Source organism: Rhinichthys klamathensis, unplaced genomic scaffold, assembly GCF_029890125.1.
Source record: "Rhinichthys klamathensis goyatoka isolate OS25496 unplaced genomic scaffold, OSU_Roscu_1.1 h1tg000356l_1, whole genome shotgun sequence".
In the NCBI taxonomy this organism is placed as follows: Eukaryota; Metazoa; Chordata; class Actinopteri; order Cypriniformes; family Leuciscidae; genus Rhinichthys; species Rhinichthys klamathensis.
In genome coordinates, this window is record NW_026606865.1 from 647,382 (window position 1) to 663,695 (window position 16,314).

The 16,314-nt window shown below is 36.3% G+C and overlaps 1 protein-coding gene across 8 annotated transcripts in view; it reads left to right on the forward strand.

Moving 5' to 3' along the window:
- smtnb (smoothelin b) overlaps window positions 1–16,314 on the forward strand; it is an 81,439-nt gene that overhangs the window by 29,315 nt on the left and 35,810 nt on the right. For 5 of the 8 annotated variants that reach the window (XM_056232774.1, XM_056232778.1, XM_056232777.1 and 2 more), the window contains 4 exons: window positions 1,944–2,013; window positions 7,707–8,161; window positions 11,142–11,196; window positions 12,701–13,210. In XM_056232774.1, the coding sequence (XP_056088749.1) occupies window positions 1,944–2,013; window positions 7,707–8,161; window positions 11,142–11,196; window positions 12,701–13,210 (1,090 nt within the window). Of the gene's footprint in view, window positions 1–1,943; window positions 2,014–7,682; window positions 8,162–11,141; window positions 11,197–12,700; window positions 13,211–16,314 lie in introns of those variants that run through there. The other 3 variants (XM_056232775.1, XM_056232781.1, XM_056232782.1) reach the window with 2 other exon arrangements.

The window sequence follows — 16,314 nt, forward strand, 5'->3', positions numbered from 1 at the left end:
CATAACGTATGAATAAAATATTATTTTATATATATGTTTTTTTTACCATTTGTTTATTGTGCTCTAAACAGTGTGATGACATGGAAAAAAACTAAATTCAAAAACCTTTTTTTTTCTGGGTCTCAGGAGGATATGAGAACTTTTTTAAAGGGGATACCATCCCAGTGACAGCTTTTGTACCCTTTTTTTCTTCGGAGTGTGAATCATTCATTCAAGAGTTTAAGAAAAAACAATGAATTAAAATGAATTACATATATTATTTTTAGTGCTGGGCAAGTTAACGCGTTACTATCGCGTTAACGCATTTATTAATTAATGCCGACAATTTTTTTATCGCGCGTTTTTTTTTTTTTTTTTTTTTTGAAAGTCCGTTGCTCACTGGCTCTGAATACACATAGTCCTACAGTCAAACCATGATCACAGGAGGGGTGGGATGTTGGTCAGCCAGCAAATAACCCACCCAAACAAGCAGTGGAGAGGCTTTGGCAGGTTCTCTCAGGTGAACAGAAAGGGAGACAGCGCTCCGCGAGTGAATGACAGGCGCTCTATGGATAGTAACCATGGCAACGGCTTCTGTGCGCTACGCAGCTGTAGCCTTTTTAACTTAAATTAAAATTATACATAACTTTACCTGATAGGCCTGCGTTTAGTTTAGCGGGCTCTGCCATGTGAATTCCCTCCTGTTGATGTCCTGATAACTATTTAGATTCTGGAAACTCACAAACAGCGAGCCGAGGATCAGTCTCTCTTCCAAGGATTTGTGCTGCGCGTCGTCACCGTCGTGAACAAAAAGTTAGACAATTCCACTTCGGCAACGCGCGGGCGCGTGCGTGAGGCGAGCATGACCGCAACAGTTTCACAGGAACGCACCCGCTTGTCGCTGCACCTGTGCTCGACCACTTCACCTCACTCTAGGCTGATTTATACTTCTGCGTCGGACCTACGCCGGAGCCTCTAGTCTATGCTATAGACTACGCGTTGGTTTTCATTTATATATCTGCGTCGTTGTCCGCGTAAACGCGCAATTACACATGCAGAGGGAGAGTGTGAAACCCGGGGAGCGGTTCTAGCAATCACACCGCTTGCGGTAGGCTACGCGTAGAATTGACGTTACATTTTTGGAGAGATGCACGTCAGGGTACGCGCGCTACACAGCTACGGCGTGAGTTCGACGCAGAAGTATAAATTGGGCTTTACCTCTGTTTAATGTAATCTTACGTGGGAAACCATGGCATGCCATGACCAAACCTAAGCTGCTATCAGAGAAGTAACGTTGGTCGACTTATATCTGTAGTTTGTGCTGCTGCTCCCTGACACAAGATACCTGTTCAGAAAAAAAAAAAAACAAGAAAACTGGACTCTTTTAACAAGCTAGATAAAAGGTAATGCCCTGGCAGTGGCAAATAGCTTTGTTTAAATATTTGATTTGATTACATTAATGTTTAAGTTGAGATTTACAAGAAATATTTTATTGATACTGTGTAAAGGGAATATTGCTGGTATAAAAGCACCTTATTTGTTTAAAGTTTTTGGATACCACATGTTATTGCACTTTTGTAGCAGTACATTTAAATCAAAAGTGCGCAATACACTACTTTAGAATTCATTATTCAATTTTGCGCGTAACAATGCGATTAATCGCGATTAAATTTTTTAATCGTTGCCCAGCACTAATTATTTTAAATATACTGTTTTGTATAGCTGTCTATTTAGAATCGTGACCTATTTTAAACAAACAAACAAACCAATATATATCTATATCCAGAATTGTAGAGCTCTACTCTTTACTAACCAGTTAATTGTTCTGTCTTGCTTGGTAGAGCCCAAATCAATCCCAAAACCTTTGTGTTTTGGCCACTTTTATCTTGCTCTCCTAGTCAGTATGATTTTGTCATTGAATAGGGCTTCAGAAGAAAATGAATTTGTTTGTTTATATTTTGCAGGGCGGACAGGATAACATCAAGGCAGAAGAGCTCATCAGCCAATCAGAGAGAATTGAGAACCACAGAGAAGGCAAGTTAAATCACACTGTGACACAAAACAATCACTTAATCGTCTCAAAAAAGTATAGAAACGTTCCACACCAAGGTGGACTATGGCTGTTCAGCGCCCGTAGAGATATAAAGCTCATTTTTGTCTGCCAAACATACTTTCATCCCCCCCTACCAGGTCAACCCTATATTTAGACACACAGTCTGTTGAAGTTAAACTCCTTTCCTGTGACCCTGACATTTGTGGTGTTAGTGGTCCTTACTCAGCTGCTCAACCCAGTAATTTTGGCCAGGGTGAGCGCAGGGCCAAGCAGAGACGGCCTTAATGAGTGCAGGAATTAGACATTTTGGGAAGCCACTGTTTGTTGTTCAGATGGAGACAAAGGAAGTTTGGGGTTTGGACAGGACAGGGAAGAGACTGAGGGAGGAGACAGGCTTTTGTCTTGCAAGTGTTTTGAAGTTTTGGGTCAGAGACTTAAACATATTTTGAGTTGAAGACATTTAGAAATAATCAGATAAAGGAAGACTGTCTTAGTTTTTGCTGCTTTATCCAAAAAGAATTTCTTGTCTGGCATTTCCCTTAGACAATAGTACTGTGTGGTGGTATAGTGATGGTGTCAGATGGTATACTATGGTATTTCAGGCTTTTAACTAAAAGTAGGTTAAATTGGTATAATCTTCTTAATATTAAATGGTAAAGGAATGAGTCACATATTTCTTTCTGGCAATTATTTATTCCTAAGTAAAGTAGATGTTTATGAGGATAAAAAGTTATATAAAATCATAATTATGGAAAAAATGATCATAATTAAGATATTCATAGCAAATGTCGAAATTGAGACAAAAGTCAGACTTATTTCTCATGACTTAGTACTTCATAATTATGATTGTCTTAAGTCAAAATTGTGATAAACTTAGTCATAATTATGAAAAGTTGAAAATTAGATAAAATGTCAATGATGACAGTCGAAATTATCAGATAAAGTCATAATTATGAGAAAAAAGGTCAAAATGAAGACACACTAAGTCATAATTGAGAAGTTGAAATTGAGTCATTATTACGACAAAGATGAAAAAGTCAATATTTTGCCATAATAATGAGATAAAACAAAAGTGTAAAGTCAGTAAGTCAAAATTATGACAATCATGATTGACGTCAAAATTGAGATAAAAACAAATTAGATGCTACTGTAAATCACACTTATGGGATAAAAAATGTCGACTTAATATTTCATAATTTTGACTTCCATACAAATCCTATTTGGGTTTGAGTATATACAATTTCCATAAAGAAAACGGTGATGAAAGACTTAATATACATATAGTTAATTTAATAATCTAATACTTGTACAAATATAGAGTCGGATGAACTAGTAATTTTTGGAGTTCATTGAATTTTTAGGTGAGCTATCCTTTCAACAAAAGATGCAGTGCATATGTAATACCTGTTTTCCATACCAGCTGAAACAAATCTGTTTATCCAAAGAGATGATTGAGGGACTTTGTTGGGTTTGACATGCACTATTTTATAGCCTAGCATTTGTCTGCGAGTGTGGAGAGCCGCTCTTTGTGCCGAAGCTGAAGAATGCGTCTGGGGTTTTGGATCTCTGAACTTCATTGCCTGCCACATCACTTGTGGTAAACAAAGCAGACAAGATGGTAATCAAATTAAGCACTTGACTGGACCAGAGCCTCAAGACCTCACAGTTACTCGTCTAAGATGTGTCATTTATATTCACTTACTCTTAATTTAGTGAAGAGGGTCATTTAAGGGAGTTTCTGAATGCTATTAACGTTTGTTTGTGTGCTATATATATAGTTGAAGTTGGAAGCTATCACTTCTTTCACTTCGTATTTCAAATTTTGTACCATTTGACATTCATGACGATCATAAATCTTTCAAATAAGAAAACATTCTTTGAAAAGGCCTTTAAAGGAGTATATCTGACTCTGTAAGCGATGAAAATAACACAAGACGTAGACTAAGCAGCTTAAAAGCAGCAGACGTTGCTCTGCTCCTTCTGAGATCTGAGATTGGTGGAAACAGAACGATACTTCCTGACCAGATGTGAAAAGTATCAGGATGTCGGCAAGACTGCTTTCCTACAAATTACAGGGATCTGCGCAGAAACGCTGTTACCTTAAAAGAGCATTAGCTCTCTCTCATTACAGCTAGAGTGTGTGACTGACGTGTGAATGTGAATCTCTCAAGTGTTATCAGTTCAGATCAGCATTTTGACTTTTGTCACACTATAGAAATGTCTCGTGTCTCCGGTTTAAATTGGGAAACTTTCGATAACAGCTGCACAGGTTTAATGAAAGAAAAAAGTCAGGTATTATAATAATAATATTATTAATTCTTTATTCCAGACCCTAAGGTCCATATCACAAAGTAAATAAACGGAAAGAAAAGAATAACATCAAAAATGATCTAAACTTCCCCGAACCAGGAGGAATACCTTGTATCACTTAATACAGGATCATTTAAGACCATTATGATTGTATAAAGTCGCCCATTTTAGTTATATCTTCAAATTTGAGCTGCCACATGCGAAGTTGTCAAATATTTAGCTGACACTGGGCTCTCGACTGAAGGTTTGACGCTTATGTCACTTCCTGTGCACACCATGTATTCTCTGTCTGGATATCTCTGTCCTTGTTCCCCCAAACAGCCTTTGCCCTGAGTGTGCATATACTCAGGAAACGTGAAAGGAAATGTCCTATCTCCACCCAGCATGCACAGCTCATTACAATAACCATCTGACATTCCTTTGGTTTCGTTCTGGTCGTTTTGTCTGTGCCTGGCTGCATATATTTGCTTTTATATGTGGAGAATATAGAGGAGTGAACTAGTATTTGACCATACATGCTAATGTAAACCTGAAAGAAATTCAGTATGCAGTATTCATAGTATGCATGTAATGCCCACGAGTCTTCAGTGAAGTTTGACTACAATGATATCTGATCGTTGCATTCCTGATTCCATTCCTGTATATTTTTAAAAAACTAACAAGATACGTTTAATGCATTTTGAGACACGTTTTTTCTCAATGCACAACTTACTGTACATCTTACGGTTGTATACTTGCCTGTAAATGTTAGAAATTAACAAGTATTTCCTTTTTCACAATAAGAGATTATCCTGACAGCGTGCGCATTCGCGTCAGATAGGCGGAGCGATTAGAGTTAGAAGCGCAATAATTCAAAACTTGGTAACACTTTACTTGAAGGGGTGTGCATAAGACTGACACCTTCATAACCATGACATGACATATGTCATGAATATGAAGTGGGTTTATGCATGTTTATGACAACTGTCATTAAGTGTCTTTCGCTCAATAATGACAATATGACATTGTTTAGGATGTCTTTGTTATGACATCTTGACATAAACCATAACATCATAACCTGTCAGTGTCTTTGCCATGACAACTTGACATTAAATTAAGTTAAACTGTCATGTGGCTGGTTTTGACATTGGCTCTCATGAGGCCATTATAACTGTGTCATGAATATTTTTCGAGACCTCAACTACAGTGGTACAAATTGAATTTGTCATTAAACAGTTATAATGGCTTCATGACAGCCAATGTCAAAACTAACCACATGACAGTTTAATGTAATGTTAACCAATAAAGCTAAGTGGTTTCTTAAGTTTGATAATTAATCTGCTATGTCATGTTTATGACAGGTTGTGTTGTCTTAGTAATGTCAAGTTGTCATGGCAAAGACACTGACAGGTTATGATGTATTTGTTTATGTCAAGGTGTCATAACAAGGACATCTCAAACAATGTCATATTTGCATTAAAAATGTCATAACTGCGCGGATGACACTTAATGACAGTTGTCATAAACATGCATACAACTTCCTTCATATTCATAACATGTCATGTCATGATTATGAAGGTGTCATGTTAGTCTTATGCACACCCTTTCAAGTAAAGTGTTACCCAAAACTTAAGCTAAAATATTTTGCATCCAAAATGTTATGCACTTCAAATCTTCTCCTCCAATTACAACAGCACTATAAACTGCCAGTTGCAGGAATATTGCTACTTTTTTATTTAAAGGATTAGTTCACTCCGGAATAAAAATTTCCTGATAATTTACTCACCCCAACGTCATCCAATATGTTCATGTCTTTCTTTCTTCAGTCGAAAAGAATTACGTTTTTTGAGGATGTTTCTCCATATAGTGACTTCAATGGGGTCCAAATGTGAGTTTCAGTGCAGCTTCAAAGTCTCGACACGATCCCAGCCGAGGAATAAGGGGATTATCTAGACCAGTGGTTCCCAACCTTTTTTTGTCTAAGACCCCCTTTTTCCCAAGAAAATATTTTAGGGCCCCCCTTCACATTTAATGATATTATCGCTCTTGTAAGCTTGCAGCAAGGAGGACAAAATATGTTTTTTTTTCAAACAAACGGTATGTTTATGCACAAATAATAGCCTATAATATTGAAAATACAAAAACAAAAACATCAGTAGGCCCTTTGTAATTTAAAAACGTAAGCCTAGGAGAAGCCTATATATCGGCCCTATTTGAAATGCAAAAACAAATATATTCACTGTGGTGTGTAGGTAAAAAAAAAGAAAGAATATAGGCTATTACTAAATGACTGTTGTCTGGGGCCTCAATACTTGCATGTTCTTTCTTTCTTTCTTTCTTTCTTTCTTTCTTTCTTTCTTTCTTTCTTTCTTTCTTTCTTTCTTTCTTTCTTTCTTTCTTTCTTTATTTCTTTCTTTATTTCTTTATTTATTGTATTTATATAGCACAATTTATTGCAACTACAGTTGCACCAATATGCTTTCCAGCAATAACAAATAAAAAATAAAAAGTAAAATACATAGACATCACACATACATATACAACATAGGACAACAACAGAGGATTTAGCCTCAACGCCCAGAGGAATTAAACGCCTGAGTTAATAGGTGGGTTTTCACTAATGATTTAAAACTGGAAATAGTCTGAGCCAATCTAATGTGAACTGGTAACAGATTCCAAAGTTTCGGCTACAATTATTTGTGAGGTTTATCAATGTGAGGGTTTATTTTTTACGCTTTTGGCGCTATAGTGAGCGATAATAAACTTGCGTTTATTAACAGAATAATCCGTCTTTCGGAAGAACATTGTAGCCGGAACTACTTCTCTCTGTGTACGTCTATGACGAGTCACGCAGGCACTGGGCTACTCCGCAGCGCAGCGATCCGAACCAGTGTAAAATAGTCCCAATGTAAACACTTATTATAGGTGTACCATAGTGGTTCAGGATAAGACAAAACCACGGATTGGAAAATGGATTCATGATGAACTCGCTCATTATATACATTATGTAAATTTTGAACAGAAAAAAAGTTAAGGACTTTTATTTAATGCTCATTGCTCAAACCTGTCAAAATATGACGCGACCCCCCCCCACAGAGCTCGCTGAGGCCCCCTTGTTATTTTAACCAAAAATACTCATCTTGCACTAGCTCTGCGATGTACGTCCACGACTTCACGCATTATAATCACGTTGAAAGGTCAAGCGTGACATAGGCGTAAATACCGACCCAGTGTTTACAAAGTGTACATGACTTTCTCTTTTTAGTCCACTTAAACTGCTCTGAGGTATTTTAAAGAAGACTCAATTGTGAAAACACCCTTATTCTAACCTGAAAGATCCTGTAATAGTGTACTTAAAGTTATGCATCTGTCTCTTCTGCTGTAGGCTCGAACCCCGACATGGTTTTAGTACTAGATCCTTTGGTCAGAGAGAAAGTCTCTTGCCCTCTGACCCAACGGATTCAATGTGAACATGGCTCGCCCTCATCAGAAGTCATTCCTTCATACCGGGAGCGTTGCGACTCCGGAGAGTCGAGTGACAGCCACAGCTCTCATCAGAGAACGAGACTGAATTCCAGCGCTTCGGATCGCAGTCATGAATCCCTGTCTTCTGCTGAAGATCATCTGAGGAGCCAAAGATCACGGCCAGGACCCGATGGGGAGGAAGTGAGAGCGAGTGCATCTTTGTCTGGCGTGAATTCAGAGGCTCCTCAGATGAATCGAGAGCTGAAGAAACTTGACAATGGCGTGGAGACGACCCGCTTTCAGAGCACAACAAGTTCACAAGAATTCCCTCTGAACATGAGCAGTAAAAGACCTGAAGAAGTCGCTGCACAGAAGGTGAGTGGAAGTGAAAGGTGTCTGATGGGAACCCTTGCCCTGTTAGTTCCACCAGGAGGTACTATTTGTCTCTGTTTGAGATTGTTCTGTTTTATCTTCTGTACGTTGAAAAAATCATTGGGTAACACTTTATTTTAGTGTCCTTGTTACACATGTTATATTATTATTAGTAATAATAACTATAAATGATGCATAATTACATGCAACTAACCCTGAACCAAATCCTAACCCTATAGTAAGTACATGTAGTTAATTATTATTACGCGGTATTTATAGTCCCCCTGTAGTCAATAATTGCATCCCTTAAAACTCATCTTTGATCACCAAAATGATATATTTAAATGTTTTTTTTTCCTTAAAAAAAAAGTCATGCCTTAAAATAGCTTGAATGTAACTCGACACCCTTGCCTCATTTCGTATATGCGGTTCTATGAATATGCAAATGAGCCCCGCCTCCACTCACTCACTCACTCAGCTCAGAGATCCACTGGTTGACGATCACACGTTGATCTGATTGGTTACAAGGTCGTTTGTGACGTCAGAAACACCAGCGATTTCGTGTTTTTGAGACTGTCTTTGGTTCACTGCAGTTTTAAGGAGAAAATACTCAGCAATGCTGTCCACTTATGAATCTACACATGGTTTGTCTTAAAGCATATTAAAACACACACATAGACATATAAACAACATCAAAAGCTTGATTTTCACCACAGGGGGACTTTAAATGATTCATTACACTGTAACGTGGACACATTAAAATGAAGTGTAACCGAAAATTGGTTTAGCCGTTTTACGTTTTTACAAAAAGTACAAATAAATGGCAAGTAACCCATTAGATTAAACATGACATTTTGAAGTAGAAAAACTGAAATAGTGTTTTCCTATAAAACAAACCCCAGTAATTGGTTTCATTTATAACTTAAGTTTGAAGAATCATTTTTTACAGTATAGTCCAGTTAGTGTAATCCATCCACCACTTGCTCAGACCTTCCTCATAACAGTGTCATCACATTCAGATGTGATTGAGAATCACTAACCATCACTATTACTATTGCTCACTTTTAGGGTTACTGGATTTTTAGCATTCATGTGCAACAGACACAATACCTCATATTCTGTTGCTTTTTAAAGAGTGTGTTGTGCTATTACAATTCTGGCCTGGCTGATAATAAAACAATCAAAAAAATCTCTCATACTTGCATTGATATGAGCCATATCTAGAGACCAGGGCCCGTATTCATAAAGAATCCTCTCAGAAAACTCTTAATTTAGCTTAAAACCTTTTACGTAGGAGTCTTAGCTTAAGAGCGATTCGGGACCGATCTGAGAGCAACTCTGAGTAAGGAAAAGACTAGGGCTGTCAAATGATTAATCGTGATTAATCACATCCAAAATAAAAGTTTTTTTACATAATATATGTGGGTGCACTGTGTATAATTATTTTATATATATAAATACACACACATGCTTGTATATATTTAAGAAATATTTTTATGTATATACTGTATATAGATTTATATATAATTTATATTATATATAAATATAAATGTTATATATAAATAATATTTTTTTTCTTAAATATACATGCATGTGTTTGTATTTATATATATATATATATATACAAAATAATTATACACAGTGCACCCACATATATTATGTAAAAAAACTTTTATTTTGGATGTGATTAATCGTGATTAATCATTTGACAGCCCTAGAAAAGACAAACTTTCATCTTAATGAGGAGGCGGGGCTGACCCCGTTGCTATGTGTGACACAATCTTTTGAAGACTGTGATTGGTTGGTTGTCCAAGAAGAAAAAAAAAAAAGAGTGATTTTAAGTATACGGTCTATTCTAAGCCTTCACTTTGAAATTACATGCGTAATTTTTCCTATTTGACCGTTCTCACACATTATATATGTGTATATAAATCCTTTTTTTTATTTACCATGCTGTTAATTTCCTGTATAAGGTATTTGATTGGCTTAGAATGATAAAAATGGTTCCACTCTTTCACTGATTGCTGGCATGTCTATTTAAGTGGTGGTTTGAATGTTGGTTTTAATGTAACAAACATGGAATCAAACCCAAGAAGGACGAGAAAGCCCGACTGGACAGAGGAACAGTGTTTACTGTGAGCCCAGTTAATGGACGTACACAAGGCCATCCTTAAAGGAACATTTGGGCCGGGTGTCGATCTATAGCGTCTTATTAACTCACTGTCATCTATTGTGTGCAACACATTTCTTCTCCCTCTTCGTCTTTCTGCCATTTTCTCCTCTGCTAAAGAAACTCTTAAGCCTCTTAAAAGTCCTCATCCGTACTCCTAAAAATTTTGACCTTAAGACCTCTTTTAAGGGTTAAGATGCTTTCTGAATTACTTTTTTCTTTCTGAATTCTTTCTGAATTACTTTTTTCATTACTATAATTTTTTCTTTAATTTTAAGAGTAAACGCCCACATTTCTAAGAATTTTCTTAGAATTTTGTCACTAATAGCGACTCTTTATGAATACGGACCCAGATTATAGATTCTACGGAGTAATATGCTTATAACCACTTTAGCAGCCTTATACTGTAGCAATGTGCTACAACATACTGTTACAAATATTATAATATAGTATAAATACACTACTGTTCAAAAATTTGGGACGGTAAAAAAGTAAGTCTCTTTTGCTCAAGGCTGCATTTATTTGATTAAAAATACAGCAAAACAGTAATATTGTGAAACATTATTACTATTTTAAATGACTGTTTTCTTTTTGAACGTATAGTAAAATGTAATTTATTCCTGTGATGCAAAGCTGAATTTTCAGCATCATTACTCCAGTTTTCAGCATCACATTTGCTGCTTGATACATTTCTGAATTTTAATCAATGTTGAAAACTGTTTTTACTGCTTATTTTCTTTTTATATATATATATATTGTGCCATGTTTCATGTTACGCTACGAAAAGTTGATTTTAAATGAATTTTCCTTCAGGTTACATCAGGTAGAGACGATCTCTTGACTTCTCTTTCTAACGGGAAGGATACAGGTGAGCAGTTCTGCATGCCCTCATAAAAATACACTACAGCTAAAGGTTACCTAGTTATAGATTTAGCCTGTGTCTTAAAATAAGTTCATAATTACTTACTTATGTTACTCTATTCAAATCCAACTGCATACCTGGCAGTATAGTTGCCCAGCAGCAAGTTGATGTCCTTCTGCTTTTGTTTAAAGTATTGAGATGTCATCCTCTCACAGTCCGTGGCCCGTATCCCAAGATCTTTACTCTTCCTTATGACCTAATAGGGCCATTACCACATTCACAGTCTTAGGGGCCCGGTCCGGTGTAATGCTTTCATCAGACTTTCCTGTCTCCTCCCCCCTTCTGAAGAAACCAAAACATCCTGCATGACCCGTAGGGATGAAAAATCCCAAATGAGATGGAATTAATAACCTTAGAATCACAATTGTTTTTTCTTGGCACAATGAAATTAAATGGATGACAAGTGAAGACTTCTGATTAAAGGGATGGTTAACCTAAAATGAAAATTCTGTCAAGTACTGTTATGCATATTTGAGCGCGTTAATCAGTGTTTATATGACAAAAAGCCTAAATTAAATCTGTTCATCATATTAAGCGATTATGTCTCTTCTGAAGACTTCAATTAAACCGCTCAATATATATATATATATATATATATATATATATATATATATATATATATATATATACACACATTTCTTGATGAACTTTTTGAAACGTCAAGTTTTAGTTGCATGTTTACATTAAAAATATCTTCATTTTGTTTCGAAGAAGAACGAAAGGCTTGAGTATTTGATGACAGAATTTACATTGTTAGTTGAACTAGCCCTTTTATTGTCTCACTTCCTTGCTTCTACCAGGGGAGAAAAACGTATTGTCACATGTGACTCCTCTAGAGTTTCAATCTCAAGGGGGTCTGATCATATTTGCCAAGATGCCAAAGTCTACAATCAAGCGTCAAAGATTTAATAATTAACATTTCTCATCAAATTCAAATGATCTGAGATCTGCTATCTACAAATGTTGTAGCTCTTGCTGTCAAAGCGTCTTGCATTTTTTTTAAAACATATTCTTTTCAGATTTTAAAAATCTTTAATTTAGATATGTGATTCTGCATGACCATAATTTACATCCCTTAATCCTACCCAATACCTACATTTATCAGCTACCTTACTAGCTCATAATAAGCAGTTATAGTGAGAATTGGACCCTAATCTAAGGTGTGACCAAACAATGAATTCTTAGTTTCAGTGTACTTATTATGTTGCTGTTGTATTGCAAAACACTTGCACTGCTATTGAGGTGGGATACGGGTACGGTTAGGGACATATATGGTGGTATGGGTTGGTTAAGGGGTAAGGGAACAGTCAACAGAAATGAACTACATGCAGGTATTTTCTAAATACAAAAGTACAATGTAAAAACATGCATGTACACAATAAGTGCATTTTATCAATTTATAAATTTTAGTACATAGTTGTTGGACCTAATTTTTGTTCTTTCTTTCCAGATTTTAAAAACAAAGCCTCATACTTGGGTCCCTTCATTCGTGCAAACTCTGTTCGTGACCGGATGCGCAAGTTCGCAGAACCTGTTACGAATATACCTAGAAGTGGCCACAGTTCTTCTCACTCTACAAACACAGTGTCTGCAGAGAGATCCCGGGACACGCTGTCCTGCTCTTCCTCCATCCAGGAGAAAGGGAGGAATGCCACTGAGAACATGCTAGCCCAGCCCAAGCTGTCCTCCAACCAATCACACGCCACAGTGGGCGGCTCACAGGGTCGCACTAAAGATGTCAGGCGTGCGTGTAGCGGTTCAGAAGAAGTGCAGACTCCTGAGGGAGAAGCGTCTTTAGGGACCCACGATACCTGGGGTGAACCCGAGTCCAACATGAAGACCTTCCTCAGCATTGAGATCAAAGATGGACGAAACCCAACTTCACATTCATTGTCATCATCCTCTACAGCTGGAAACATGACTCCTCGAATCAACACATCTGCTGCTCCAAAGAAAACAGGTAAGCAAATGATGACACTCTCTGAACAACTGAACGAAATGCAATGAGGGATGCAACGAATGCAACTGAACCCATGCTATGGGTCCAAAACAATAGTGGGTGAATTGACGGGTTTGAATAAACAAAAAAAAAAAAAAATGTATACATTGATTTGAATATATCTCATTTTGGCAGTGGTGGAATGTAACGAAGTACAAATACTTTGTTACTTTACTCAAGTACATTTTTCACATATCTTTACTTTACTTAAGTAGAATCAAAAGTGCATACTTATTACTTTTACTTCGTTACATTTTGCAGCAATTATTATACTTTCTACTCTACTACATTTCTACAACGTTTTGTTACATTTTCGTTACATTTTCTGATCAGTTTTTCCCTGCCAAAACGTCATCCTGACCGTCCGTTCGTCGCACGTTTGTCTCACCAGTGAAGTTTGGTTGCCATAGATATATCAACCCGGTCGCACTAAATGCGTCTCTATAGCACGCAGTGTGTTTATCGTGCAATTTATACGCGGAAATTTGTTTTTACGTGCATAGGATACGCATGGGTAGGTTTAGTAGTGGTGTGGGGTGCGTGTGTATTCTACGTTTGGTTAGGATTAGTATGGCAAGCCAAGAGGTTCAGAATTACGCCATAAATGAATCGCGTTTACAGCCAAACCCCGTCACATTAAGCTTGATGTGTATATTGCCTAATTGCAAGCTTGTTCAGAATTGGCGACAAATAACGGCTTTTCCATCATTATTGAACATCATTATAGGATTATTAGGTTGAATGAGTTAGGATTAACTGTTTTATTAATCATTAGAATATAGACATTAAGAGAATAAATTGTTATGCAAGTACTTTTACTTTTAATACTTAAAGTACATTTAAAATCAGGTACTTTTTACTTTTTACTTAAGTAGGGTTGTCATTGTGGTACTTCTACTTTCACTAAAGTAAATATGTCTCTGGTTATTTGTACTTTTACTTAAGTCCTGAGATTCAGTACTTCCTCCACCACTGCATTTTGGTAAAAATAAAACAAAAATAACATCTTGCCAAATGGGTACATTTAGATATCAAACTTATTCATTCTGTCTTTTTGCTAAACATTCTGTTGCAGCTGAATACCATGAAAATAAAATAAGCAGCTAAAGAATAACTAACTTCTAAACTAGACTTACTAATATCAATTTCAAACATTATTAAAGACAAGTATACCGTCAGTAATACAATAAGAACAAATAAGCAAATTAGCATCAATAGCAACTGAACTAAGTTCAGAAATTTAAATCAAATGTAAATAACACTGTATAGTTTTTTCTCAACTGTTTACGTTCAGATAACCGACAGAAAACTCAGTTCAGTGTTTTTGGGCGCATGAGAAGCTGCTTTCTGTGTGCACGCTGGATGTGCCGAGCACAGAAAACAGTGTGAGTTCTCAATTGAGTTCTCTTTCGTATCTTCTTGCCCTTGAAAGGTTTAAAACCACATTAAAATGTTCACACAGGAATCGATAAGCGGAATTTAAATCTTAATTTTATAAGTATACAATTCCTGATCTTTTGTATCCGATTACAGAATTGGAATCAATTTTCGATTCCCAACCCGATGGGTAAATTTATAAAAGTACATATAATTTAAAAATATACACCATTGTTCAAAAAAATTTTTTTTTAATGATATTTGAAGAATTTGTTTTAAGCAAGGATGCATTAAATTTAAAATAAAGCTGTTCTTTTGAACTTTATATTAATCAAAGAATTCTAAAAAATCAAGTAACGGTTTCCACAAAAATATGAAGCAGCACAACTGTTTTCAACATTGATAATAATAATCAGAAATGTTTCTTGGGCAGCAAATCATCATATTAGAGTGAATTTCTGAAGGATCATGTGACACTGAAGACTGGAGTAATGATGCTGAAAATTCAGCTTTGATCACAGGAATAAATTACATTCAATTAGAAAACAGTTCTTTTAAATTGTAAAAATATTTCACAATATTACTGTTTGTACTGTATTTTTGATCAAATAAATGCAGCCTTGGTGAGCATAAAAGACTTCTTTTCAAAACATTGAAAAATCTTACATACAAACTTTTCAATGGTAAAGTATATACATAAATATATACTTTAATTGAATTTTTTAACTGTGTACTATCATATTCAATCATATACATTCTCTCATTGAAATGGCACATCTTACAAAATATTTAGACCCAGCATGTTTTGTCCCCTTAAATTCATGTTTAGGTGGCTTAAAGGGATAGTTCACTTTGAAATTAATTTTTGGTATGTTTTAGCTTACCTCAAGGGCATCCAAGATGTAGGTGTCTTTGTTTCCGCAGTAGTTTCAATTGTGATATTTTTAGGTCAAACCGTTCTTGTCTGTCAGTCATATAATGCAGGTCTATGGTCACCACCTCAAAGAGCATGCACAGAGAAGTCCAAATTAAACATGATTTAATGACTCGTAAATGTAAGTACACATTGATGGCCTAAGACACGAAACGAGCGGTTTGTGTGAGAAAACGAACAGTATTTATATAGTTTTTACCTCTTGTAAACACAGCCACGTCCAAGTGATCTCTCGCGCGTGTACGTCACTCATACAATTGTTTTATTTTTTATTTATTTTTTATTGTTTTCTTTTACGACGGTTTAAACATCCCGGATAAGCGCAAATTAGTACCATTTTAATTAGTCGTCTTACCTACAATCTCTGTTTTGTGTAAACAATGAGTGACGTACACGCGCGAGAGATCACTTCCAGCGCTTGTGCAGACCGAAGCGCCGGCGCCCTCAGATCACTTGGACGTGGCTGTGTTTACAAGAGGTAAAAACGATATAAATACTGTTCGTTTTCTCACACAAACCGCTCGTTTCGTGTCTTAGGCCATCAATGTGTACTTACATTTACGAGTCATTAAATCATGTTTAATTTGGACTTCTCTGTGCATGCTCTTTGAGGTGGTGACCATAGACCTGCATTATATGACTGACAGACAAGAACGGTTTGACCTAAAAATATCAAAATTGAAACTTCTGCGGAAACAAAGACACCTACATCTTGGATGCCCTTGAGGTAAGCTAAAACATACCAAAAATTAAT